Here is a 25,994-nt window from a genome sequence, read left to right on the forward strand (position 1 = left end):
ATATGCAGAAGATCAGTCTCTCTCCCTCCCTTTCAAAACCACACACACACACATACACACACCCTCCTCACTGTTTTATTAAACAGTCTTTCACAGCAAAATAGCGTTTCAACTCTGCCAGCTCTCCCCTGGTTGGCCACACAGACTTTCTACTGCTTTATCTGACTAGATTATTAAACAGGGGGCAAAAGAACAACCTGTGCTCTCCCTGTAACGCATTAGCTTCCCCTCCTAATAGCAAAACCACCAAAAACAAGGGCCTATTTCTCTTTGCAGCTTCACTGAAAAGATATTAAGAAAGCTAGCCCATTTCAATGTGGACACAAAAACAGAGAACCTCCACAAACAAAGACAGTGTTAAGCCTCTTCAGAAATACCATCACTGTTTTGCAAAACCCAAGATGGACACAATTACGGTGGAGACAACAACCAGATTGTGCTAGAAGTAAGTTTCACAATGTTTTCGCTCAAAACTCTCCAGGTTTAGCAATCCAAATAACCATTGTAAGCAAACTGCTTTTTTAAACAAGCCTTCCACAAGAAGAATATCTTAAAATCCTCTCTGGGCTCCTCCTTTCCTATCAAAGCCATCTTTACACATGCCAAGTCCACACCACAAAACCCCACAATGAAGCCAAAAGAAATGCAATTTTCATGATAGTATATAGTGAGCCAGTTTGAGTTCTCAGACACAAGGAAATACCTATTTTAAGCAAGTACAGGAATTGACCAGAGCAATAAAATAATATTCTAGATCCAATTTTTGTGCTGTCTTGGGGCCTTCCACACAGCCATATAACCCAGGATATCAAGGCAAAAATCCCACACTATCTGCTTTGAACTGGGTTGGCTGAGTCCACACTGCCATATATTCCAGTTCAAAACAGAAAATGTGGGGTTTTATTCAGTATCTGCATTGAGCTGGGTTATCTGAGTCCACATCGACATATATTCCAATTCAAAACAGAAAATGTGGAATTTTATTCAGCTGTGCAGAAGGGCCTTGGTTATAAAACGTTGGGGAAAATATTCTGCTGTGTTACAACTAAATACAAACATTGTCTTTATTATGTACATGAAGACAGGTCATATCAGATATTTACAACAAAGCTATAGTATGTCCATCAGACACCCATAGAACTCCACTTTCCACAATCTGAGTACCTGTAACACATACATACACACAAACACTGCAATGTTTCAATGCTGTGTGCTATATGTGAAGATTTGTACTTGTGCATGTGTACAACTGCTCAGATCTTCACCCAGGGATACATATTCTTCCCCTGCCCCATCTCCACAGAATAGCAACAAGAAAAGCTGTGAAAATTCAAGGTCAATAGTACTGGTACATAATTACGAAGCAGGAATAAAAACCTAAAGATCAAATAAATAAAATAAAACTTTTATTTTTTTTAAAAATAAAATTACCTTTCAGTTAAAGAAAAGTATGCCATTTCTTTAACAGTACAGTATTTTTTTATCCAAAAGAGTACATTGTGTTTTATTGTGTAATTTGTCTGAATACAGACTCTGTGGAATATCTAAATGATACCCTGCTCTGAACTCCAACTTGAAAGTAAGTTTTTATTATACTTGAGGGAAACAATGGGTTCAGCTGCTTATTGCAAGGAGCAATTGTCAAGGGAGAGTTAAACTCAATTACTGTAACCATACTGAATAAAAAATACTGCCAAGAACAAAAATACGCCTGGGTAAAGACAGCCACTGAATAAAAAAAAATCGACATAAAGCGTATCAAATATTTATTTATCTGGGCAACAAAGGACTATGATACATTGACAGGCATGGAAACTACTGCCAGCACAACTCAATACAATACAACTATAACTGCTTCCAATATGGCCGGTGGAAATAGAGGATACCAGGTGGTCCCAAATGTATGGAAGTTGTTTCAACCAAAAGATAACTCAAAATGAAAAGGGGGAAGGGTTGGGAGAAGATCTCTCATCCTTTTTTTCTGAATTGACAGCAGCAGTGTATTGCTCTGAAGGTAATTTCAATAGAAAGACACTGGATATAAACTTTTTGTTTCTTTTTCTTTAAAGCCACAACACATAATAAGTTGACAGAAAACTACTAACATAGGGTCAAATCTTATCCCAAGGGGGCCAACATCATTTGAGGTGGAAGTGGTTGGGTGTCATTTCCCCCCTCACTTTATCAATGAGAAACTAATAATTTATTATTAAAATCCAGGTTGTTTTATTTCTTTAGCTGTTTTATTGTCCTCTTTAAAAAAAAACATGCTACAACAGGGCTGAAGTGATGAATCCCAGAAAAAATATGCCACCCCTCCCTCCAAAAAGACCCTCCCCGCCTCTGTTTTTCTAAGCAAGTAAGTAACCATGAACCACAGTGATGGAACTAAGAAGGAGGAAGATTTAAAAACCCACTAAAACGAGAGGTAAACGAGATCACCAGATAAATAATTAAAAAAAGGCTTCCAACAGACTCACCATATTTACAATTCCCATTAAATTACACATAAATAAATATATACATACATGAACACTGATCCCCTTATGGAAGAAGAACCGTGAACCGGTGTCGCTATAAGAAAGTTCAGATGGGTGGCTTTACCTTGGGCAGGAGAGAGGTTCTAGAACTGAAGACATGACATGGAACTGCATGGAGTTTGTGTTCAAGTTTATTCACAATACTGATAAAATGTCATCATCATCCTTTTTGCCTTTTTTGTTTTGTTTTGTTTTAAATATGGCTACAATCTTAAACGGAAGTTCGTGAAAGGGGAGGTGCTGGTCCAGAGTCTTGAGTTTTCTCCATATTTTAATTCAAACGTTTCTTATGGTTGAGGGTGAGTTCTTTCACTTTTTATTTCATTAGAAACAAAAAAAAAGTTCAGTGTTGTCGAAGGCTTCCATGGCCGGAATCAATGGGTTGCTGTGAGTTTTTCGGGCTGTATGACCATGTTCCAGAAGCATTCTCTCCCGACGTTTCGCCCACATCTATGGCAGGCATCCTCAGAGGTTTTGAAGTATATTGGAAACTAGGCAAGGGAGGTTTATATATCTGTGGAAAGTCCAGGGTGGGAGAAAAAACTTGTCTTGGAAGTGTGAATGCTGTAATTAATCACCTTGATTAGCATTGAAAATCTTTGCAGCTTCAAGGTCTAGCTGATTCCTGCCTGGGGGAATCCTTTTTTTGGAGGTCTTAGCTGGCCCTGATTGTTTCATGTCTGGAATTTAGAGGGTTTTTTTTAAATACCGGTAGCCAGATTTTGTTCATTTTCATGGTTTTCTCCTTTCTGTTGATATTGTCCACATGCTTGTGGATTTCAATGGCTTCTCTGTGTAGTCTGACATGGGGTTGTTAGGGTAGTCCAGCATTTCTGTGTTCTCAAATAATATGCTGTGTCCAGGTTGGTTCATCAAGTGCTCTGCAATGGCTGACTTCTCTGGTTGTCTTAGTTTGCAGTGCCTTTCATGGTCCTTGATTCGTGCCTGGGCAATGCTGCCTTTGGTGGTCCCTATGTAGACTTGTCCATAGCTGCATGGTAAGCGATGGACTCCTGCAGAGGTAAGAAGAACTCTCTCCTCCTTTGCTGAAGGTAGCATTTGTTGGATTTCCTTAGTAGGTCTGTAGATAGTTTGTAGGTTGTGTTTCTTCATCAGCTTCCCTATGCGGACAGTAGTTCCCTTGATGTATGATAAGAACAATTTTCTCTGGGTAGGTCTTTGTCTTTACTCTCTTGGCTTATTCTTGAGAAGCCACTGAAAACCACAAGCATGGGGAGAATTTCAACAGAAAGGAGGAAACCATGAAAATGAACAAATTCTACCTACCAGTATTTTTAAAAAACTCTAAAATCAGGACAGTAAATAAAAGACAGGGGAATTTCAGGCAAGAAACAATCAGAGCCAGCTAACACCTCCCAACAAGGAATTCCCCCAAGCAAGAATCAGCCACGCCTTGAAGCTGCAAGGCTTTTCAGTGCTAATCAAGGTGATTAATTGCAACATCCACACTTGCCTCCAACAGACAAGAGTTCTTTCTCCCACCCTGGACCTTCCACGGATATATAAACCCCACTTGCCTAGTTTCCAGCAGACCTCACAACCTCTGAGGATGCCTGCCATAGATGTGGGCGAAACGTCAGGAGTAAAGTTTCTGGAACAGGGCCATACAGCCCGGAAAACTCACAACAACCCAAAAAAAAAGTTCGGTTCGTTTTGTTTTTAAAAAAACTGCGGATTTTTTTGGTAAAAAATAAAACAACATTAAAAATTCACACAAACTCAAAGGGACCAAAAAATATCCCTCTCCCACAAAAAAATCATCACCACCCCCTGTCTGGCTGGCTCCATCTCCTCTTATTAGTTTCCTTAGTCTCCAGACTGGTGGAAGAGGAAGGAGGAAAGAAAGAGTGCTGCTTCCAAAGGAAGGGTTGCTTGGAGGGGAGGGCAAGGGTTCCCAGTCTTAAAACTGTGTGAACAGGCGACGGCAGAAAATCTCTGGGCTTCAGTGGCGACGGAGGAGGAGGAAGAAGAGCCTCGAAGAGGAAGGCGAGGGAGGGGGGCAGGCAGGCTGGCTGGCTGGGCAGGAAAGCTGGAGGAGTAGGTGGGTGGGGAGTCCTCATTTCCGGTGCTTCTCCTCTTTGTCGCCGCTTTTGGTGCTGTTGTCTGTGTGGCTGTTGGGGTTGTTGCTGAGGTACATTTTGTCCATGGCCTTGAGCGCCTCGGTGAGATAGTTCTGGAGGGCGGTGACGGCGGCGCAGACCGCGGGGCTCCCGAAGCCGTGCGAGATGAGGTTGAAGTGGGTCAGGCAGCTCTGGATGCCCGGCTCCAGGATGGGGCTGGGCCGCGAGTTCCCCAAAGGAGACCGGTCCTGAGCCAGCAGGTCGGTGAACTCCTTGCAGATCTGTCTGCGGCACAAAGGAGTAGAGAGAGACAAGGAGGAGAGGGGGAAATGAGCCAAGCTGTCAGCAAGAAGGCAGGCATGAGGAAAGGAGCATGAGAGAAGGCAAAGCAGGCAGGACTGCGCCTGCTTGCTGCCTTTCTCTCTCTCGCTCGCTCTCTTTAATCCTATCACATTAAACCTTACTCAGAAGATACATCAACTCTTTCTCTTGCCCTTCAGACACCCCCAAGAGCAACCTTTCTCTTTTTGGTCCCTATTTGTCCTCTTAATAGCCCGCCTTTCTCCTACTACTACCACTTTTAACCAGACCTTCCTCTTTTGACATGCTTCCACATATGTTAGCTCCTTCAAGTACAGTAGAGTCTCACTTATCCAACATAAACGGGCCGGTAGAATGTTGGATAAGCGAATATGTTGGATAATAAGGAGGCATTAAGGAAAAGCCTATTAAACATCAAATTAGGTTATGATTTTACAAATGAAGCACCAAAGCATCATGTTAGACAACAAATTTGGCAGAAAAAGTAGTTCAATACGCAGCAATGCTATGTAGTAATTACTGTATTTATGAATTTAGCACCAAAATATCATGATATATTGAAAACATTGACTACAAAAATGTGTTGGATAATCCAGAACGTTGGATAAGCGAGTGTTGGATAAGTGAGACTCTATTGTAGTTTCTGACTTTGGCCCCTTCCACACAGCTGAATAAAATCCCACATTATCTGCTTTGAACTGGAATATATTGCAGTGTGGACTCAGATAACCCAGTTAAAAGCAGATCTTGTACGATTTTCTGTCTTGGTGTTCTGGGTAATATGGCTGTGTGGTGGGGCCCTAGGTTATGTGAGTCTACACTGCTATAGAATCTAGTTCAAAGCAGATAACCTGGGTTTTCCATGGCAGTGGAGATGAGGCCTAAAACACAGAGAGGCCTTCTTGAACCCAGTAGAAACTTGGTGACTTTGGGCAAATCCCATTTTCTCAACCTCAGGGGAAGGCAAGGACAAACCCCTCTGAACAGGTCTCTGCTATGTTGGGCGTAAAGGCCCTTCCACACAGCTGTGTGGAAAGGGTTCATAATATCAAGCCAGAAAATCCCACATTATCTGTGTGTGAACTCAGATAACCCAGTTCAAAGCAGATATTGTGGGATTTTCTGCCTTGATATTCTGGGATATAGGGCTGTGTGGAAGGGCCCTCAGTAACCCAGGTGCTCACATTGTCATCAAGCAATATAGGGCCCTTCCATACAGCCATATAAACCAGAATACCACGGCAGATAATCCACAATATCTGCTTTGAACTGGATTATCTAAAGTCCACACTGCCATATAATCCAGTTTGAAGCGGATTTTATACAGCTGTGTGGAAGGGGCCTCAATGGACCTCACTCCCATACAAAAAGACAAGTCCTCCCTCTCATACAAACAAGGATATCTTCAAAGTAGATCAAAGATTTCAGTGAAATATAACAGAGATTATACAACCAGACAGACAGGAGAAAGAAAACAGACATGTCTTGTGTGTGTGGGGTATGTGTATCCATATATAAACTACCCAGAGAGATATAGCCTATGCTGGATGCTCTATCTATCTATCTATCTATCTATCTATATATCTATCTATCTATCCACACACGCACATACATAGTAGCATCCAGCATAGGCTATGTCTCCCTGGGTAGTTTTGTGGTTTAAAGCACACAGTGATTTTATAGCATAATTACACATCTTTTTTTCTTGGAAGTTACATTGATTTCAATAGCACTTACACCCTAGTGGATGCACTTAAAATATATGCCTTATCTAATCTACCATATATACACACATACAGGCAAGGCTTTCAAACGATATGTCTTGTGAATGTGTGATCTTATATTCATATGAATTGGTTTAAGTATCATTTCAATATGGGAAGCAATATAGAGAGGAGGAGGAGAGGGAGAAGGCATGAATTCCTTATCAATGCAGTTTAATAGTGGTTGAGTTGGATTTTAGGTCTGTAGAAACCTCCTGGTAGGCCTGCCATCCCAAGGACTAAAGGATCTCAGACCAAAGTAAAGGGGAATGCAACGCTATGAGGAACTAACAGAAAGTTAAATTCTGTTTATGTGTGAAAAGGCATAAGAAGGAAAGGGATTCTGTTCAGAAATCACACTCAGGACCCTTCACACAGCCATATAACCCAGAATACCAAGGCAGAAAAATCCCACTGTATCTGCTTTGAGGTACTGCCATATATCCCAGTACAAAGCAGAAAATGTGGTATTTTATTCAGCTATGTGGAAGGGGGCTCAGTGTCTGAGCAAACTTCTGCCGGAGGAAATTCAGGGGGAAACATGTAACTCTAAAGGCCAGTGTTAAACATCTCCCAGGCACAGAGAGCCTCCTCTATTAGCTGCTGGGTGCCCTCTGGCCCAGTGCCCTTCCCTGACATCCGCCACCAGCAATTAAGGGCTCCTAAACAAGTCTTTTAATTTCCAGCAGGCACACAATTCGCAATACTCCTCCCCCCCCCCCGCCCATCCTGGAAATCGAGGCCTTTTAACTATCTCCTTTCCCCACAAACTGTCCTTCTCCTGAAGTAACCCCCACTGACATTTAGTGCGCTTTGGTATCATTAAATGCACACTAGGGGGGAAAATCTCCCAAGAGGAAGAAAAAGTAACAATTTGGAATAGTCTGAGGTGCTATGCAGCTTCATTCTATGTCTATTCCTACTAATAATGATCTGGGATTGATTTCACTGAGATTATTGTTACTTGTTTTAGGAGTGTCTACTCAGAAGCAGAATTCATTGGGTTTAGTGGGTTTTACTCCCAATTAAGTTTGCAAAGGAGTACAGCACAATGTTATCCATGTTTACTTCAGCATAAACCTTATTGTATCTAATGCAGTTTAACAAGAAAGAGTAGTTTGCCATTTTTGTTTCACTGTTCAAAAGTTCCTCCTTATTTATCTGCATTAATTCTGGTGTTGTGGCATGACACAAACAATAGCCAACTTTAAAGGCAGATTAATCAAAGGAAGCCCCTTCCACACAGCTGTATAAAATCCAGATTGAACTGAATTATATGGCAGCCCGGATTTAGATAATCCAGTTCAAAGCAGATATTGTGGAATGTTTGCCTTGATATTCTGGGTTATATGGCTATATGGAAGGGCCCTAAGACATTAATCTCACAACAATAACCAAATAAAAAAGGTATTTCCTCAGAAATGTCTTACTTTGTAGCTAGAAGCATGTTTTTTCTTGTGACTTGCTCGTTTGGATCGGAATGTTGTCGGTTGAGAAATTCAGCTACTGCTTTGGCAGGGAATTCGGTTTCACACACGTAACCAAAATCTCTCGCTAGATGTACTGCTTCTCCTGAAACGAAGGACGGGGAGACACAACCAATCAATCCACAAAGCTGGGAGGGAAAATGTAGTCACCAACTTGGCCAAATAATCCTATTACAGTCAATAGCACTGCTCTGTTTCTTGAATACGTCAGTCGCTTCCCGCCTTTGGGTTGCTTTAACATACTAATGAAGAAGACGCCAACCTACAAATATTTGTGCATTTGTGAAATATAAATCAAGGTTTAGAGAAAACGAGGATCCCGGGGTATGACTAATCAGGATGAGAAATTGCTCTAGAGAGAGAAATGCTGTTTTCAGAGGATTCTTGAAAGGAACAAACAATTCCTCATCACTTTGGAGGCCTGGGAGCTTTTGAATGCATTGTTTTAAATCGAGCACCGTTTTCATTGGGTTGCTGTGAGATTTCCGGGCTGTATGGCCATGTTCCAGAAGCATTCTTTCCTGAAATTTCTCCCACATTTATGGCAGGCACCCTTAGAGGTTGTGAGGTCTGTTGGAAACTAATCAATTGAGGTTTATATACCTCACTTGGGAAAAAGAACCCTTGTATTTTGGTGGAAAGTGTGAATGTTGCAATTAATCACCTTGATTAGCATTGAAGAACCTTGCAGCTCCAAAGCCTGGCTGATAACTGCCTGGGGGAATCCTTTGTTGAGAGGTGTTAGCTGGTCCTGATTGATTCATGTCTGGAATTTCCCTGTTTTCAGAGTATTGTTCTTTATTTACTGACCTGATTTTAGAGTTTTTTAAAATAATGGTAGCCAGATTTTGTTCATTTTCATGGTTTCCTGCTTTCTGTTGAAATTGTCCACATGCCTATGGATTTCTATGTAGTCTGATTTGGTGGTTGATAGAGTGAGCCAGCATTTCTGTGTTCCCAAATAATATGCTGTGTGCAGAGAAGTCTGCCGTAGCAGGGCACTTGACGAACCAACCTGGACACAGCATATTATTTGAGAACACAGTAATGTTGGACCACTCTAACAGCCTCCACGTCAGACTACACAGAGAAGCCACTGAAATCCACAAGCATGTGGACAACTTCAACAGAAAGGAGGAAACCATGAACATGAACAAAATCTGGCTACCACTATTTTAAAAACTCTAAAATCAAAACAGTAAATAAAGAACAACACTCTGAAAACAGAGAATTGCCAAACATGAAACAATCAGGGCCAGCTAACACCTCCCAATAAAGGCTGGATAGCCATCTATGGAGTGCTTTGAATGAGGTTTTCCTGCTTCTTGGCAGGTGGTTGGACTGGATGGCCCACGAGGTCTCTTCCAACTCTATGATTCTATGATTCCCCCAGGCAGGAATCAGCCAGGCTTTGAAGCTGCAAGGCTTTTCAATGCTGATCAAGATGAATAATTGCAACATTCACACTCGCCTCCAACAGACACGATTTCTTTCTCCCACCCTGGACTTTCCACGGATATATAAACCTCCCTTGTCTAGTTTTTAACAGACCTCACAACCTTTGAGGATGCCTGCCATAGATGTCGGGAAAACGTCAGGAGAGAATGCTTCTGGAACATAACCATACAGCTTGGAAAACTCACAGCAACCCAATTGTTCATCACTTGGAGTGCCTGGGAGCGTTTGAATTCATTGTTTTTAAATCAAGCCCAGTTTCCATTGTGAGCATCACTACTTCCCTTCAGAACCAATCACAACGCGTTAAAAATTCCTGGTTGGATGGCAAGTGAAGGGGGGGGGGGGGGGGGAACTGACTCAACTCGGGAATGCTTTCGGCCCTAATTAATACGGAGATGTATTTAAGGCATTCGCTTCTATATGCTCCCGACGTTCTTCAGAATCGTTCATTTCTCTCATGCAAAGTGGAAATTGTCCTTTTGTTTTGATCTGCTTTATTTGCTCAGTTCAAAGTGATAAATTATGTGTGGGAAAATACAATGCTCCTCTCGGAGACTTCCTCTTCTTTTTTCCTGTTCGCATATACTTGAGATTAATATTGATCATCATGACTTCTCAAAGTCCCATAAGTGGACTGCATTAAATTGTTAAGTATTTAAACATTTAACTTGATCGCGGGTAATTATCTGCCCCTTCCCTCGTTTTCTTCTCTCTCTCTCTCTCCCTTCGCCCCCGCCCTTCCCTCCCCGCCCCCTTCAAACGATTAACCATAAGAATTTTAGGGTCATTCCGCTGAGTCTGTCTGTTTTGTTGATTTTCAAATCTTTGGTTTTAATTTCCTGAACCAGTTGGTTTTTACCGCAGGGCTTCCTGCCATTAGCTCGGGGTCCGGAAGAACGCATGCGCCAATTAGAGCTTCAAAGCCTCAGTCCAGTGAGCTTGTTTCCATAAAATGGAGCGGATCATAAACAATAACAGTACTTTGGAAACTGCCTCATCGCGCAGGGACCCACAGCCAAAACAACTGTAGATTATCTCTCCAGGAGGACAAAAAAAATTAGTCACTATTATCAGTTTATCTGCGCATTAGTCTTTGCTCCTTTGATTTGTTTTCTTCCCTGCCAGTGGATCAAACCCTAACCATTTTCCCAAAGCTCCTTTAGAACTATTAAACCTTCTACATATTACTGAACATCAAAATAACAGGAGCATTAACCAGTTTACTTTCCTCACTAATTCTTTTTTGTAAGAGAGAGAGAGAGAGATTTCTGGGGTTCTCCCTCTCTCTTTCCTCTGTCTGTTCTTGCCCCCTTCGGTTGCTTCTAAACCCTTTGCTCATATTATATGTGTTGTCGAAAGCTTTCATGGCCGGAATCACTGGACTGCTGTGAGTTATCCGGGCTGTATGGCCATGTTACAGAAGCATTCTCTCCTGACATTTCGCCTCAATCTATGCTAGGCATCCTCAGAGATTGTGAGGTTTGTTGGAAACTAGTCAAGTAGGGTTTATATATCTGTAGAATGTCCAAGTTGGGAGACAGAACTCTTTGTCTGTTGGAGGCAAGTGTGAATCATCTTGATTAGCATTGAAAAGCCTTGCAGCTTCAAAGCCTGGCTGGTTCCTTAGCAAATATATACATTAACAAATAAATAGTGAAAGGCTTGGGAGGTTGCTATTTCCAACAGAAAGAACTATTTTCTGTTGGAAGTGTGAATGTTGCAATTAATCACTTTGATTAGCATTAAAAGCACTGCATTTTCAAAGCCTGGCTGATTCCTGCCTGAGGGAATCCTTTGTTGGGAGGTGTTAGCTGATCCTGATTTTTTCATCCCTGGAATTCCTGTTTTCTGAGGGTTGCTCTTTATTTACTGTCCTGACTTTAGAGTTTTTTAAAAAAATACTGATAGCCAGATTTTGTTCATTTTCATGGTTTCCTCCTTTCTGTTGAAATTGTCCACATGGTTGTGGATTTCGATGGCTTCTCGGTGTAGTCTGACATGGTGGTTATTACAGTGGTCCAGCATTTCTGTGTTCTCAAATAATATGCTATATCATTTTATAGTTGCTAACCACACTGAGAATGTCCTTGACAAGCATTCAATTGTGGCTGGCATTTTAAAAAGGCGTTAAGATTCGTTTTCTTGAACCTTTGAATATGTTTGACTATTTAGTGGGAGGGAAGGAGGGCAAGAAAGAGAGGGAATAAGCCATAAAGGAAAAAAAACCATTACCTGATTCTAAGCAAAACTAAAGCTAACTCAAGGATCAAAAACAGTTTAAACACCACTTTACTGGCAGTAACCAAAATTGAGGTTAAAGCCCTCAAAAATTAAAAATAACGTGGGTATTTATCCATATCAACTTCATTTCAAGCCCCCTTTCAAACATGACCACTGCACTTCTTTCCCATTTGAAAACTCCCCTCCTTGCGCGCCCTTCCTCTTTAAGTTAAAATAATATGTCCACTCCCCCTCCCTACCATTCTGAGAGTTAAAATAGGAAATGGTATCAAAGAAGGTGCCCCATATTCTGCAGCGAAGGAGAACAAAAGAGAAGTTCAGGGGCTGACTGCAAGGCTTTCAGGACACCATTAAATCGTGACTTAGGTCAAGGATTCCCAAACTAATTCAGGAAGTAATGGTCACGCATTTCTCAAATGCAGATGTCAGAATAACTTAAATGATTTACTGGTATGTGGCTTAAAGGAGCAGAGACATATCTTTGGGTAGCTGAAGCACCTAACATTTAAAACTGCTTAGTGATTGACAGAGAATCTAATGCTACGGGTTGGAGAGTTTCATTAATATGTGGCCTGGTCAAACAGTTGATCTCCCAGCCTACCTGTTACATCAAATTAATGTAATATACTGGTTATAGACTACATAAAAATCAATGTATTCCTGGTTCCATTTTTAAACAAGAATATTCCAACATTACTATATCTCACAGAAATTTGAATATTTTCTTGACATACTGTTAGACTGTTGGTTTCAAATACTAATTCTTAGGGGAGGTGTCACATCCTTTGCCAGACAGTGAGCAAATAAATATGTGATCTTGGTGAAAAGTAGTGTCCTCTTGTATTTTGAACATTTTGACCTGTCCATTAGGACACTATGAATTTCATAAGATTTTCATAGGTTTAGGCAAGGAAAACTCAGAAGTGGTTTGGCTAGTTCCTTCCTCTGAGATATACATATTATGCAGCATTGGTGGTCTCCCACTGAAGTACTAACCAGGACTGACCCCACTTAGCTTCCCTTTGCGCTATTTAGCCCATACTTTTATTAAAGAACTAGCTGTGCCCGGCCACGCGTTGCTGTGGCGAAGAATGGTGGTATGGGAAATAAAGTATTGAGGAATTGGTGGTAGTTAAGGTAAAGGGTAAAGGTTTTCCCCTGATGTTAAGTCCAGTCATGTCTGATTCTGGAGGTTGGTGCTCATCTCCATTTCTAAGCCGAAGAGCCGGTGTTGTCCGTAGACTCCTCCAAGGTCATGTGGGATGACTGCATGGAGCGGCGTTACCTTCCCGCCGGAGCAGTACCTATTGATGCACTCACATTTTCATGTTTTTGAACTTCTGGGTTGGCAGAAGCTGGGGCTAACAGTGGGGGCTCTCTCCGCTCCCCCAATTCAAACCTGCGGCCTTTTGGTCCAGAAGTTCAGCAGCTCAGCACTTTAACATGCTGTGCCATCAGGGGATATTATTTCCTAAAGGTTGTGAATATACAATATTTCTGATTGGTTTTTTTTGTTTTTTTTTTGTCTGTTGGAGGCAAGTATGAATGCTGCAATTAGGAAAAATGATTAGGATGTAATGGCCTTGCAGATTTAAAGCCTAGCTGTTTCCTCCCTGAGTGATTTTTTTGTTGGGAGGTGTTAGCTGGCCCTGATTCTTTCCTGTCTGGAATTGCCTTGTTTTCAGAGTGGTGTTGTTTGCGATATTTTATGTGCTTCTACTGTCTGTGGCCCTGAGAAAACAGAGGATTGGCAAGACTTTGATGATGAGAATACTTTGTTGGGAGGTGTTAGCTGGCCCTGATTGTTTCCTGTGTGGAATTCCCCTGTTTTCAGAGTGTTGTTCTTTATTTAGTGTTCTGATTTTAGAGATTGTATTGTTCTGTTTTATTATACCACATAAATTTTTATATATTCTGATTTTAGTGTTTTTGAATACTTGGAGCCAGATTGTATTCATTTTCACGGTTGACCGCAACACAATAATAATAATAATAATAATAATAATAATAATAATAATAGTAATGATAGTAATGATAGTAATGATAGTAATAATAATGACTTTGGTAATACATAGTGCTTCACTGCCTTCTCAGCTTCCTTTCTGGAAGAATCCTTTCTTGGGAGGTGTTAGCTGGCCCTGATTGTTTCCTTTGTGGAATTTCCAATTTCCTTGCTTTATTTACTTTCTTTATTTCTTTATTACTGTCCTGGTTTTAGAGATTATATTGTTCTGCATTATTCTATCCTAGAAATTATTTCATATCAAAGTAGAATCTCACTTATCCAACATTCGCTTATACAATGTTCTGGATTATCCAACGCAGTCTGCCTTTTCATAATCAATGTTTTTGTAGTCAGTGTTTTAAATTCATTGTGATATTTTACTGGTAAATTTGTAAATACAGTACAGTAAAGTCTTACTTATCCAACATAAGTGGGCTGGCAAAATGTTGGATAAGCGAATATATTGGATAATAAGGAGGCGTTAAGGAAAAGCCTATTAAATATCAAATTAGGTTATGATTTTACAAATGAAACACCAAAACATTAGACAACAAATTTGGCAGAAAAAGTAGTTCAATATGCAGTAATGCTATGTAGTAATTACTGTATTTATTAATTTAGCACCAAAATATCACGATATATTGAAAACATTGACTACAAAAATGCGTTGGATAATCCAGAACGTTGGATAAGCGAGTGTTGGATAAGTGAGACTCTACTGTAATTACTACATAGCATTACTGCGCATGGAACTACCTTTTCTGTCAAATTTGTTGTATAATATGATGTTTTGGTGCTTAATTTGTATAATGATTACCTAATTTGATGTTTAATCAGCTTTTCCTGAATCCCTTCTTATTATCCAATATATTTACTTATCCTGCTGGCCTGTTTATGTTGGATAAGTGAGACTCTACTGTATATTTCTAATCTTATATTATCTGCTCAGAACTGGATTATCTGAGGCCCCTTCTTCACAGCTGTATAAAATGCACACTGAAGTGGATTATATGGTAGTGTGGAGTCAAGATAATCCAGTGCAAAGCAGATAATATAAGATTATAAATGGGTTATATAGCTGTGTGGAAGGGCCTTGAGTCTACACTGCCATATAATCCAGTGCAAATTAGATAATCTGTGGAAGAAGTCTAAGTGAGGCCTAAATCTGCCTGTCCCCTAACTGAAACCTGGCTGTCCCTTGGTTGCTAGGCAACCAAGTGGGCAGAGATTAGCCCTCTAAACTGGCAGCAATTGGATAAAAACAATTATTGCTCTCCCTCTAATTAGGACTTTATTTTTCTTTTCTTTTTGTTGTATCAACCCTGAGGCATGTGTGATGGGTTGTGTTGTCAAATTTCAAGGTTGGGGGGCCTGTAGTTTTGTTGCTTTGTCCACTGCCCTGATGCCATCACTCTTTTATATATATAGATAGGAGAGATGGTCTATCTCGATGCCTGGTGGCTGTTCAGTTGTTTTGAACTTCCACTCTCAGAAATCTGACAAAATTTTTGGGAGTAGAAGTTTGAAACATTTAGAGAGCCAAAGGTTGATGCTTACACATTTTATATTTAGGTTTTTTTTCTGAAGGGCAAAAGAATCAATTATCTGTTTGTCTTTTGCTCTTTTGGTCCAGATCTGTAAAAGTTTATGGTATCTTCAGATATGATGGTGCTCATCTTAAACTGACTGTTTTCAGTAATTCATGCAACATATTAAATTCCTAAGTCATTATTACACCACTAGTTCAGTAAACTTTCATTCCCTATCAACAGCAAATATAGGACTGTTTCTAGAGGCCATTCTCATCACTCTGTCTCACAAATCTAGGCTTTTACATATATAATCCTCACATCAATGGTTCAGAAGTTATTGCACTGTACATGCTATCATCTATTGACAACAAAGGACACAGTGAGAAGTGATGGTAGTTGTAGACCAACACCTAGAAAACCACATATTATGCCACCCTGACTCACATATTTAGTATCTAGAACCAAGTGTCTTTAGTGCAAATCAGCTAAGATAACATAATATGACCACAGGTTTCAAGGATACAAAAATACATATTTTGTCCTAGATAAGGGTAGAAATCACAGTGTTCCAGATCTTAGTGAACTATATATTCTAGTCCAATAGGACTACTGGAATTCATGGTCCATTAACAGCTGGAGGGTTACAGTCACTACCCCTGTTCTAGATACCATGGTAAATATTTGCACATAATTGGCAGCTTCGTGAATAGATTAGCTAACCTGTTGGGCTAAATTAAATGTTATCCCTATTTAGATTAGATCCACTGAAATGGATGGGACTTCAGTTAGTTGTGAGGAAAACTCCTATTCAATTCAATGCATTCATTAAGGAGGACTAAGGCTGAATTCAGCCCAGAGTATTTAACAGGACTGAAAGTCAGAATGAAATCATAAGAACTTAACTACAATGCAGGTTGCAGTACATTTGAAATATCTGAAGTTGAACAAATTTACATCCCTATCCCAGACAGTTTATTTGTAAACATTAATATTCATGCATTTCCTTATAACACATTTGAAAGGGAATACATTTACAGTAAAATCCTAGGCACCTTGACACAAAAATAAGGCTCACTGGGAGCAATAGGATCTACTTCCACCTAAGTGTATACAAAGTTGCAATCTTAGGGAGCAGCATTTTATTGATCCAAATGATATCAAAGACTGAAATTTTCTGTTTCGTGTTATGCCTATCTATTAATTTGAAATCCTGTAGCTCCATCAGTTTGAGAACCACATTTCAATTACCTATTTTAGCATAATTAATCAGTTTGTTAATCAATTAAAAATTGCAATTATCCTGAAAAGAAGCAGCTGCTTTTGAATACATGTCCTAGCCAACTTATATATTGTTTAGAAAACTATAATAACCCAGTCCCTGGCGTCTGAATCAAGATACACACAATGATTGTACACATCTCTACTGTACCTCTTTCACTGGAGACTACACTGATTAAAATCCAATTAAAATCCACCATGTCAATCAGTGATTAATAAATTAATCCATTAATTACGCTTACTCGAGTAATGTTTTCAGCCCTACTTTTTCCAAAAAGTGAGTGAAACAATCAGACAGCAACCTAGTTTAAAAGAAGTTTGGAAATTTAAGCCAACTTAGATTTGCTGAGGTTTGGCACCCAGAACAATGATGGTAGTCTAAACAGATTTAAACAGAGTCCACTTCCAAGTATTTTGACATAAATGGGTTTTTTGGACTAGGCTGACAGTTTCAATCCACCTTTTGAAAAAAGTACAAAGCAAAAGGTCAAAAATGAATGTTCTCTTCAGTCATGACGATTTAAATCAAGCAATACGCATAACCATTTCAGGACAGACCTTCAGAATGTTCACATTTTGTCCAGCTGACAAATATATATATTGATACAATATATGTATTCACACAAGCACACACTTCCCAAAGAATGCCCTTCCCAAAGCCAAAGCCAAAACCATCACTTACCCTCTACTAGTGATGTAAGCAGGGTAACATTAGCAGCTTTACGTCTCCCAGCTGGCAAATTTAATCCTATTTTGTCCAGTTTTTCTCTCAAAGATCTTCCTCCATTTTTTGATTTTGCTCTGTTCCACACATTAAAAAAACAACAACACTTAACACATGACTAATATCAACCAGATCATATTGCAACTCTGTTCAGACATTTTCCTCTAAAGCTATTTTACAAATCCTTATTATATAAAGGATATTTAGTAAAATTTCATTCCAGGAAATGTTAAGCGTGGAAGATGTGCCATGAAGGTACAATTAAATGTAATACAGGAAAACGTGCTGAAATATTTCCTTGTGTTTGAAAAAAAAGTCTGGAGATGAAACAGCTAAAATTAAGCCCGTTATGTTCTTATGGTATCTGCAAGTCATATATGGGCACCAGGCAATCCTTACAGAGGTTATAACATGTTCTGACAAAGTGTGACTGATGGCATAACCACTTTTAGTGCTTTTACTCATTAGTGATCCAACAGGGACTTGTCTGAGCTATACTCCTTTGCATTATTAACAGAAGTAATTCACAACAGTCTTGTTGCTCCAAAGGCTAAACTGGAAGATCCAATGTAAATGTTTCAAAGATAGGTGGGCTATTCTTTTTTTTAAAAAATGTATTGTATCTCTATACTCAGCCAGATAAAACCTAACACATTCCTTTACTGGAGCATAGCCTTGCAGCTTTCCTAAGTAATGCAATGCTGGCAGTGCCCTCAACTGGTGTGTCTTAGCTTTCAGCAAGTATTGCTAGGAAGTGTGGCTTGCTATACTGAAGGGACTGTATTCCTTTTCAGTGTTGACTTGAATGCTTAGGTGTTTTGTAGTAGAACAAGCTGTCAACTCTGAGTATTTCATTTTACACAGAGGTATGAGTTTGCACCGTTAAAGCTACCAAAAAACCCCCAATATTTTTAAATGCGAATCATCTCTATGATTTCATTAGCCGGTTTTCTGTAGGAGTATTTTGAAAAATATTGGTGGTCATCTAGTTGGGATGTCACAAATAATGTAGGCCCATTCAATGGTTGGCTGGTGTGTCAATACACAGATAAATCTAATAAGATTCAAGGGGGTCTGCTCTACTTAGGACCAAAATAAGATTTAAGCCAACTTGTAGCCTTGTCTCTTTTATAAAGCATTTTGAAGATGTTGATAAGTCCTTTTGTTTCATTCTGAGCTGCAAAATGAACATTGAGGCCCCTTTCACACAGCTGTATAAAATCCCATATTATATGCTTTGAACTGGTTTATATGACAGTGTGGACTCGGATAACCCAGTCCAAAGCAGATATTGTGGATTTTCTGCCTTGATATTCTGGGTTATATGGCTGTGTGGAAAGGCCCTGAATGACTGACTCAACACTATCCTTTGTATTACTGGTAGAACTGGAATTTGAACATAGGCCTTCCACGTTCAAAGGCTTGAAGGCAACAATAAATCCAGAATGCTAAGTCCCAGCTACATTGTTTGCTTGCTTATTTATTTTTAAATGACATCTTTCAGTTAAGGTGTTCATTTCATCATGCCCCATGGAGCTGCAGCTCCTGGTTCCATTATAATCCTTGCAAAATGGATACACTTTTGCAATAATTAACCCTGAGGTAAAGATTAACTCTGATCATAAATTAAAACAAAGGACACTGGACATTGAGGTCAGACTAAGGGGAGGACAAAAAGCACTTAATAGTGAAGTACCCCCCCCCACACACACACACACACTTTATGTAATACTATTGTTTTTCAGATATTCTTCACCCAAATTCTACAAAATCGTATTAGGAGGTATTATGCTCCATTGGAAGGAGGGGGGGGGGGGGTGTTCTCTGAATTGCATGAACAGACTGTGAAATGCAATACAGACACATTTGCTTGTTTTTTAAAAAAATCAAAAACAAGAAAATCTACCAGGATTTATGTCAGTGTGGAGACTTGGGACTTTGTAGAATGAATGCAGTCAAACTCCACTTTAACTACCATTTTATGTCAGAAGCGACTTGACAACATACTGCAAGTCGCTTCTGGTGTGAGAGAATTGGCCACCTACAGATGCCCAGGGGGCACCTAGATGTGTTAACTGGGAGGTTTCTCTCATGTCCCCGCAAGCTAGAGTTGACAGACAGGGAGCTCAACCCATCTTCAGATCAGCAACCCAACCTTCAGGTCAGCAGTTCAGCCGGCACAATGGTTTAACCCATTGCACCACTCCAACCTTCTCTGTGAAACAGTGCTGGTGCCTCACCAAACTACAAGTCCTAGGACTCAATAGCATTGAGCTGTGGCAGTTAAAGTGGGGTCAAACTGCATTCATTCTAGGGTGCGGAATAAGTATGGGCAAACTTTGGCCTCCAAGGTGTTTTGGACTTCAACTCCCACAATTGTAGGAATTGTGGAAGTTTAAGTCTGAAACACCTGAAGGGCAGAAGTTTGCACATGCCTGGTGTAAAAGTACCTCATAATTTGTCATTATCAGTGTCTGTTTAGGGAAAAACCTTAGGCCCTTTCCACACAGCTGAAAAAAATCCCACATTACCTGCTTTGAACTGGGATACAGTAGAGTCTCACTTATCCAACATTCTGGATTATCCAATGCATTTTTGTAGTCAATGTTTTCAATAATTGTGATATTTTGGTGCTAAATTCGTAAATACAGTAATTACTACATAGCATTAATGTCTAATGAACTACTTTTTCTGTCACATTTGTTGTATAGCATGATGTTTTGGTGCTTAATTTGTAAAATCATAACCTATTTTGATGTTTATTGGGCTTTTTCTTAATCTCTCTTTATTATCCAACATATTTGCTTATCCAACATTCTGCCGGCCCTGTTTATGTTGGATAAGTGAGACTCTACTGTGTGACAGTGTGGACTCAGATAACCCAGTTCAAAGCTGATAATTGTGGGATTTTTTTGCCTTGATAGTCTTGATTTTATGACTGTGCGGAAGGGTCCTTAGGGCCCTTCCACACAGCCCTATATCCCAGAATATCAAGGCAGAAAATCCCACATTATCTGAGCGTGGACTCAGATAACCCAGTTCAAAGCAGATATTGTGGGATTTTCTGTCTTGATAATCTGGGTTATAGGGCTGTGTGGAAGGGCCCCCAGTGTCTATATTTCAAGCAAATCTCTGAAGAGAAAAGAGTTCCTCAGGGGCTTATGAGGCCTTGGCCTCTTCTGTTTTATAAGGTGAGTCCAGCAGGGGATGGTGGCAAATTGCCGCCTTTGGAGGGAGCCTCCAGATTGGCTGAGCCACGGCCACGCGCCGGTTCTCCTCCAATGGGCTCCCTTCCCTCCAAAAAGCGCCGCCAGGTGGCTGTTCTCTCACGGTCCAGAGGCAGAGCTGCCTTCTTTCTCCTCACCTCCGGAGCACTCCGCCCAGCAGCGACGCGTTGAGGCACTCCGGCGGGGAGAGGCGGCGCTGCACCTCGGCCACGGTGACCTTGTACTTGGAAGTGGAGCTGAGGAGCGAGAGGCGGCCGGGCACCGAGCAGAAGACCTCGTTGGGGTTCACCACGCCGCCGAAGAGCGTGTCCTTGTTCATGGGGATGGAGGAGACGGCGTTGGACTTGGAGAGGGACACGGGGCCTGCGGAGGGGAGGGGGAAGCATAAGTTCACCACTACGGAGGAGCCCGAAGAGATGGAGAGGAGGAAGGGAGGGTTGGGAGGTAGCATGATGAGGAAGGGATAAAACAACGAGGAGCTTTGACGGATGGAAGACTCTAATTGAGAGCTCTTTTGGGAGACATAAGCAAAAGCTCAATGCTATGGAATCCTAAGAGTTGTCATTTTGCAAGGTCTTTCTCTGGACTTCTATGCCAAACAAAGCTGGTGCCTCACCAAACTACAACTCCTAAGACCCCATAGCTTTGAGCCATGGCAGGTAAAGGATGCTCCACAGGCCTCTCCCCCAGGTGCGCATGCGCCCAGCACAGAACCCCCAAAAAGGAGGACAGGGAAAGGTGTGTAAGCAAAACCGCAGGCCCTCCTTTCCAACTGAATGGCTACCAAAGGCATACCGACTGCTAGACCACCTGACTCGGTCTGGGTCCCTTTCTACACAGCTGTATAAAATTCACATTGAACTGGATTATATGGCAATGTGGACTCCGATAACCCAGTTCAAAACAGATATTGTGGGATTTTCTGCCTTGATATTCTGGGTTATATGGCTGTGTCGAAGGGACCTCAGATAACCCAGTTTGAAGAAGATATTGTGGGATTTTCTGCCTTGATATTCTGGGTTTTATGGTTATGTAGAAGGGCCCTAAAAGGAGCTTTCCTGGACGCAACAGGAGATAATCTTGAAAAACAATGAGCAGAGTTAACTTCTTTAAAAATAATTCAAGGACCAAGCACAACAGAAAAAAATGTACTCATATAAAATCAAGTAAAGCTGCACTTAGTCAGAGTTAGGCCCCTTCTACATAGCTGAATAAAAATCCCACATTATCTGCTTTGAACTGGCATATATAGCAGTGTAGACTCAGATAACCCAGTTAAAAGCAGATATTGTAGGATTTTCTGCCTTGATATTCTGGGTTATATGGCTGTGTGGAAAGGCCCTTAGTTAGAAAATGGATCCCACAGGGAGTGTTGTCTGCGTCTGTGCCTTCAAGTCGCCTGTTGGCATATGGGAACCCCATGAATTTAAGAGGGTTTTCATAGGGCCCTTTCACACAGCCATATAACCAAGAATATTAAGGCAGAAAATCCCACAATATCTACTTTGAACTAGGTTGCCTGAGTCCATACTCAGAAAATGTGGAATTTTCTGCCTTGGGATACAGGGCTGTGTGGAAGGGCCCTTAGACAAGAGATGATTTAGCCACTAGCTTCCTCTCAAATATAGTTTGAAAAACCTGGTATCAATTGGCTGTCTCCCATCCAAGGACCAAGGATAATGTGGGAATAAAATCCCACATTATCTGCTTTGAACTGGATTATATGGCAGTGTGGATTCAGATAACACAGATCGAAGCAGATATTGTAGGGTTTTCTGCCTTGATATTCTGGGTTATATAGCTGTGTGGAACGACCCTCAGACGAGTTTTCCAGGAAGCACCAAGTTTAGATATAGCCTTTTATTTATTTATTTTACTTTTGGGGGAAAGGCAGTACGGCCTAAAATGGCCATTAGCTACTTCTTGAACTAAATTAAGCTTTTCAAAAGGAGCTGGCACAGAGCAGGGAGGCACAAACAAGACCAGTGTCTCTTCAGGCTTCCTTTCCTCCCTCCCCCCAAAAGAGAAGGGCCAATCTGAAACTGGGGTTGTGTCAAGGCGGTTGGCTTCCCATTGGGCGGGGGGGGGGGGGAGAGGCGGGGCTTAGAGGGAACTGCCACTCCAGGGCTCCCCTAAAGGCCTCCCAAGGCAACCAAGTCCTATTGATTTCGCGGGAACTTACAGCCAAATCAGTGTCCTGAAGGCTGTCAGGGAACCTACCGCCCAGGGAGCCATAGAAATGCTTTATCTGATTTTTAAATAGCAATAGTATTCAGCAGAGCTCTGGATGGTGTAATGCCACCCTTCTCTAGGTTTAAAAGAGTACCAATATTTGGATTGTTTCCAAACAATTGGCTTGGCAAGTCTTTCCAGCCTGGAAAGCCGGAGGGGGAAGGAATCTACTTTCCGTCGCCAAAAGAAGCGGACAGTTCAGTCCTTTGTTTAGATGAGGAACGCACACCCAAAACAACGCGAGGAAGCAAAGCTGTTGCCCAACATGGACAAGCCATTTCTCCTTTCTCTTTCGCCTTCTTCTCCCAAGATCTGTAGCATTCTTAGAATCCGCAGAACTCTTCAAGCATCTCCCATTGTAGCTAAACATACGTGGAAAATAAGGGCAGCCTCGTTTGCATGCCACGGCCGTTGTCTTCCTGTTCCAGCCCCGGCCACACTCTAAATATTTACTCTTTTGTCATCCTCTGTTTATTCCCCTCCGTTCCCAATCCCTTCTCCTTCCCTAACCTTCCCTCAATGGGCCTAATCCAAATGTGCAAAGGGGGAGATGGAGCGGGGAAAAGGGGGGAGATATCTAGGTTTTGGATAGATCACTTGTGACATTAATAGCTCTGGGGAGGCTAATAGAGACAATAGGAGTTAAACGAACTCTTGAGATTACTAATAAAAGAGCCAATTATCATGTCGACTTGGAAAGAGCATCTCTTTAAGATTTATTCCTTGCACATCTAATTTGACGTGACAAAGGCTCCCCAGATTGGGGGAGGTGAGGGGGGGGGGGTGTGAAACTTTAGCTTCCAATGTACAGTGCCAAGGTTTCCAAAAGAGAAGGGCTTGACAGAGCATCAGACCTTGGTGATGTCTAAAAGCATCCAAACACTCCGCGAGGGCCCTTTTGTGTTGTCGAAGGTTTTCAGGGCCGGAATCACGGAGTTGCTGTGAGTTTTCCGGGCTTTATGGCCATGTTCCAGAAGCTTTCTCTCCTGACATGTCACCCACATCTCTGGCAGGCATCCTCAGAGGTTGTGAGGTTTGTGGGAAACTAAGCAAGTGAGGTTTATATATGTGTGGAAGGTCCAGGGTGGGAGAAAGAACTCTTGTCTGTTGGAAGTGTGAATGTTGCAATTAATCACCTTGATTAGCACTGAAAAGCCTTGCAGCTTCAAAGCCTGGCTGATTCCATACAGTGGACAATTTCAACAGAAAGGAAGAAACCACGAAAATGAACAAAATCTGGCTACTGGTATTAAAAAATACTCTAAAATCAGGACGATAAATAAAGAACAATGCTCTGAAAACCGGGATTCCAAACAGGAAACAATCAGGGCCAGCTAACACCTCCCAACAAAGGATTCCCTCAGGCAGGAATCAGCCAGGCTTTGGGGCTGCAAGGCTATTAATGCTAATCAAGGTGATTAATTGCAACATTCACACTTGCCGCTAACAGACAAAAGTTTTTTCTCCCACCCTGGACCTTCCACAGATATATAAACTTCACTTGCTTAGTTTCCAACAGACCTCACAACCTCTGAGGATGCCTGCCATAGATGCGGGCGAAATGTCAGGAGAGAATGCTTCTGGAACATGGCCATACAGCCCGGGAAACTCACAGCAACTCAAGGCCCTTTTCCTCTAACGAATTACCAAGCAAACGCTCCAATCCCAGGAATTATTTTCCTCGAGAAAAACCAACCCCGAGAAACGCATTGTAGCGACTAAACAAAAACAAGTTCAAAAACCTTCGGGGAGGTAACCAGAACCCGAAATCGCGCACGCTGTTTTTCCACATTCATTTGGAAGGGGAGGAGAGACACACAACTCTTCTTTCATAGACACACAACAATAACAACAGCAGCAGCCGCCCCACACCGTTGGGACGCAGCAGGGGAATTCATCCTGTTTCTGTCATTTCCAAAAGCAAGCAGAAACCGCAGCCTCGGAGAACACAACACCCCCCCCCCCTTTCCCTTCCCCTCCGCCATCCTCTCTGGCTTGTTGCAACAAAGCCCTCTGATGTCAACAATCCCGGACAATCTCCGAAAGCTGAGAGTGGGAGGGGGGGGGGCAGCGGAATGTTGTGGAGCTATAACAGAGCAGGATCTCCGCTTTATTTCGCCAATAACAATAATTCCGGACGCAGCTCGTGCAATGAGAAGCCAAGCTCTGAACTCCGAATGGGATTAGGGAGAACTAAAACCGGGGATCCCTTTAGTTGGAGAATATAATCGCGCCGAGACACACAATCACAGGGGTGGGGATTAAGGGAAAGGTTAGTTTGCAACCAGGACTGTCAATTTCGTTTTCCCATTTCCAAGCCTGTTGTAAATTACGTTTGGGGGGGGGGGGCAGGAGGAGAAGGGGAGGGAGAAGGGAAACAATAGCTCCAGCAAGTTCTCTGGGCAACAGAACCGAGCTTGTGAAGACATGCTTGGAATGCGCAAGGAAACGGCTTACCTTTCTTAATTACAGTTTGATCTGGGATGTTAAGACCGGGGTCCTCTACGTGCTGCAACAAAAGGAAGACACACGGTGTGAATATTTCAAGGAAGCCCTACTAGAAAACCGCCGCTACCACTGCTTTTCCCTTTCTTTCCTTATTTTTCAAAATGGAAATATCTCCTTTCACTGTATTGATATATTAGGATGTAACACATGTCTAAAATCATAGGAAAATAGCAATATATAACTGACAGAAAGGTTACTAAAGTAGGGAGAAAGCGGCCTTCCAGAAGCAGAGCAACCCTTCCTTGGTTTACACGGGAGGCAACGTAGTGAAGTCAATGGGACTTACTCTCGAGTAAGGTGGCCCTGTGTGTGGTGTTTTTGTTTTTTTTACTATCAGGAATGAACATAATAACAATCCCCGATGCCACAGTTATTCTGGTGGAATTATTCCCACCGCCCTTTGGTACAAAAGCAGGGCGAGGTGGGGCTGAGAGAGAAACAAATCGCAACAATGGGAAGCACTGCGATCAAGGGGGCGAAGGGTTGGGAAGGCTCCCTTTCCGGGAGTCTGGGGACAGGGAGGCAAGGCATGAGGGGACGAGGAGGTGCCCTGAAGGAGGGGAGCCCCTTGGGTGGCTATTGTCTGCCAGTGGGGTT

The 25,994-nt window shown here is 41.7% G+C and overlaps 1 protein-coding gene across 4 annotated transcripts in view; it reads right to left on the minus strand.

Annotated features, from left to right (window-relative positions):
- Positions 1-1,749: 1,749 nt before the first annotated feature.
- The window catches only part of tfap2a (transcription factor AP-2 alpha), a 47,357-nt gene continuing 23,112 nt past the window's right edge, over positions 1,750-25,994 (minus strand). For all 4 annotated transcript variants that reach the window (XM_062977716.1, XM_062977713.1, XM_062977714.1 and 1 more), the window contains 5 exons: positions 25,347-25,398; positions 20,795-21,020; positions 17,389-17,507; positions 8,136-8,277; positions 1,750-4,906 (listed from right to left, as the gene is read on the minus strand). In XM_062977716.1, the coding sequence (XP_062833786.1) occupies positions 4,618-4,906; positions 8,136-8,277; positions 17,389-17,507; positions 20,795-21,020; positions 25,347-25,398 (828 nt within the window). In that variant the 3' untranslated portion in view covers positions 1,750-4,617. The remainder of the gene's footprint in view (positions 4,907-8,135; positions 8,278-17,388; positions 17,508-20,794; positions 21,021-25,346; positions 25,399-25,994) is intronic.

The sequence above is a fragment of the Anolis carolinensis genome, chromosome 4 (genome assembly GCF_035594765.1).
Source record: "Anolis carolinensis isolate JA03-04 chromosome 4, rAnoCar3.1.pri, whole genome shotgun sequence".
Taxonomy (NCBI): Eukaryota; Metazoa; Chordata; class Lepidosauria; order Squamata; family Dactyloidae; genus Anolis; species Anolis carolinensis.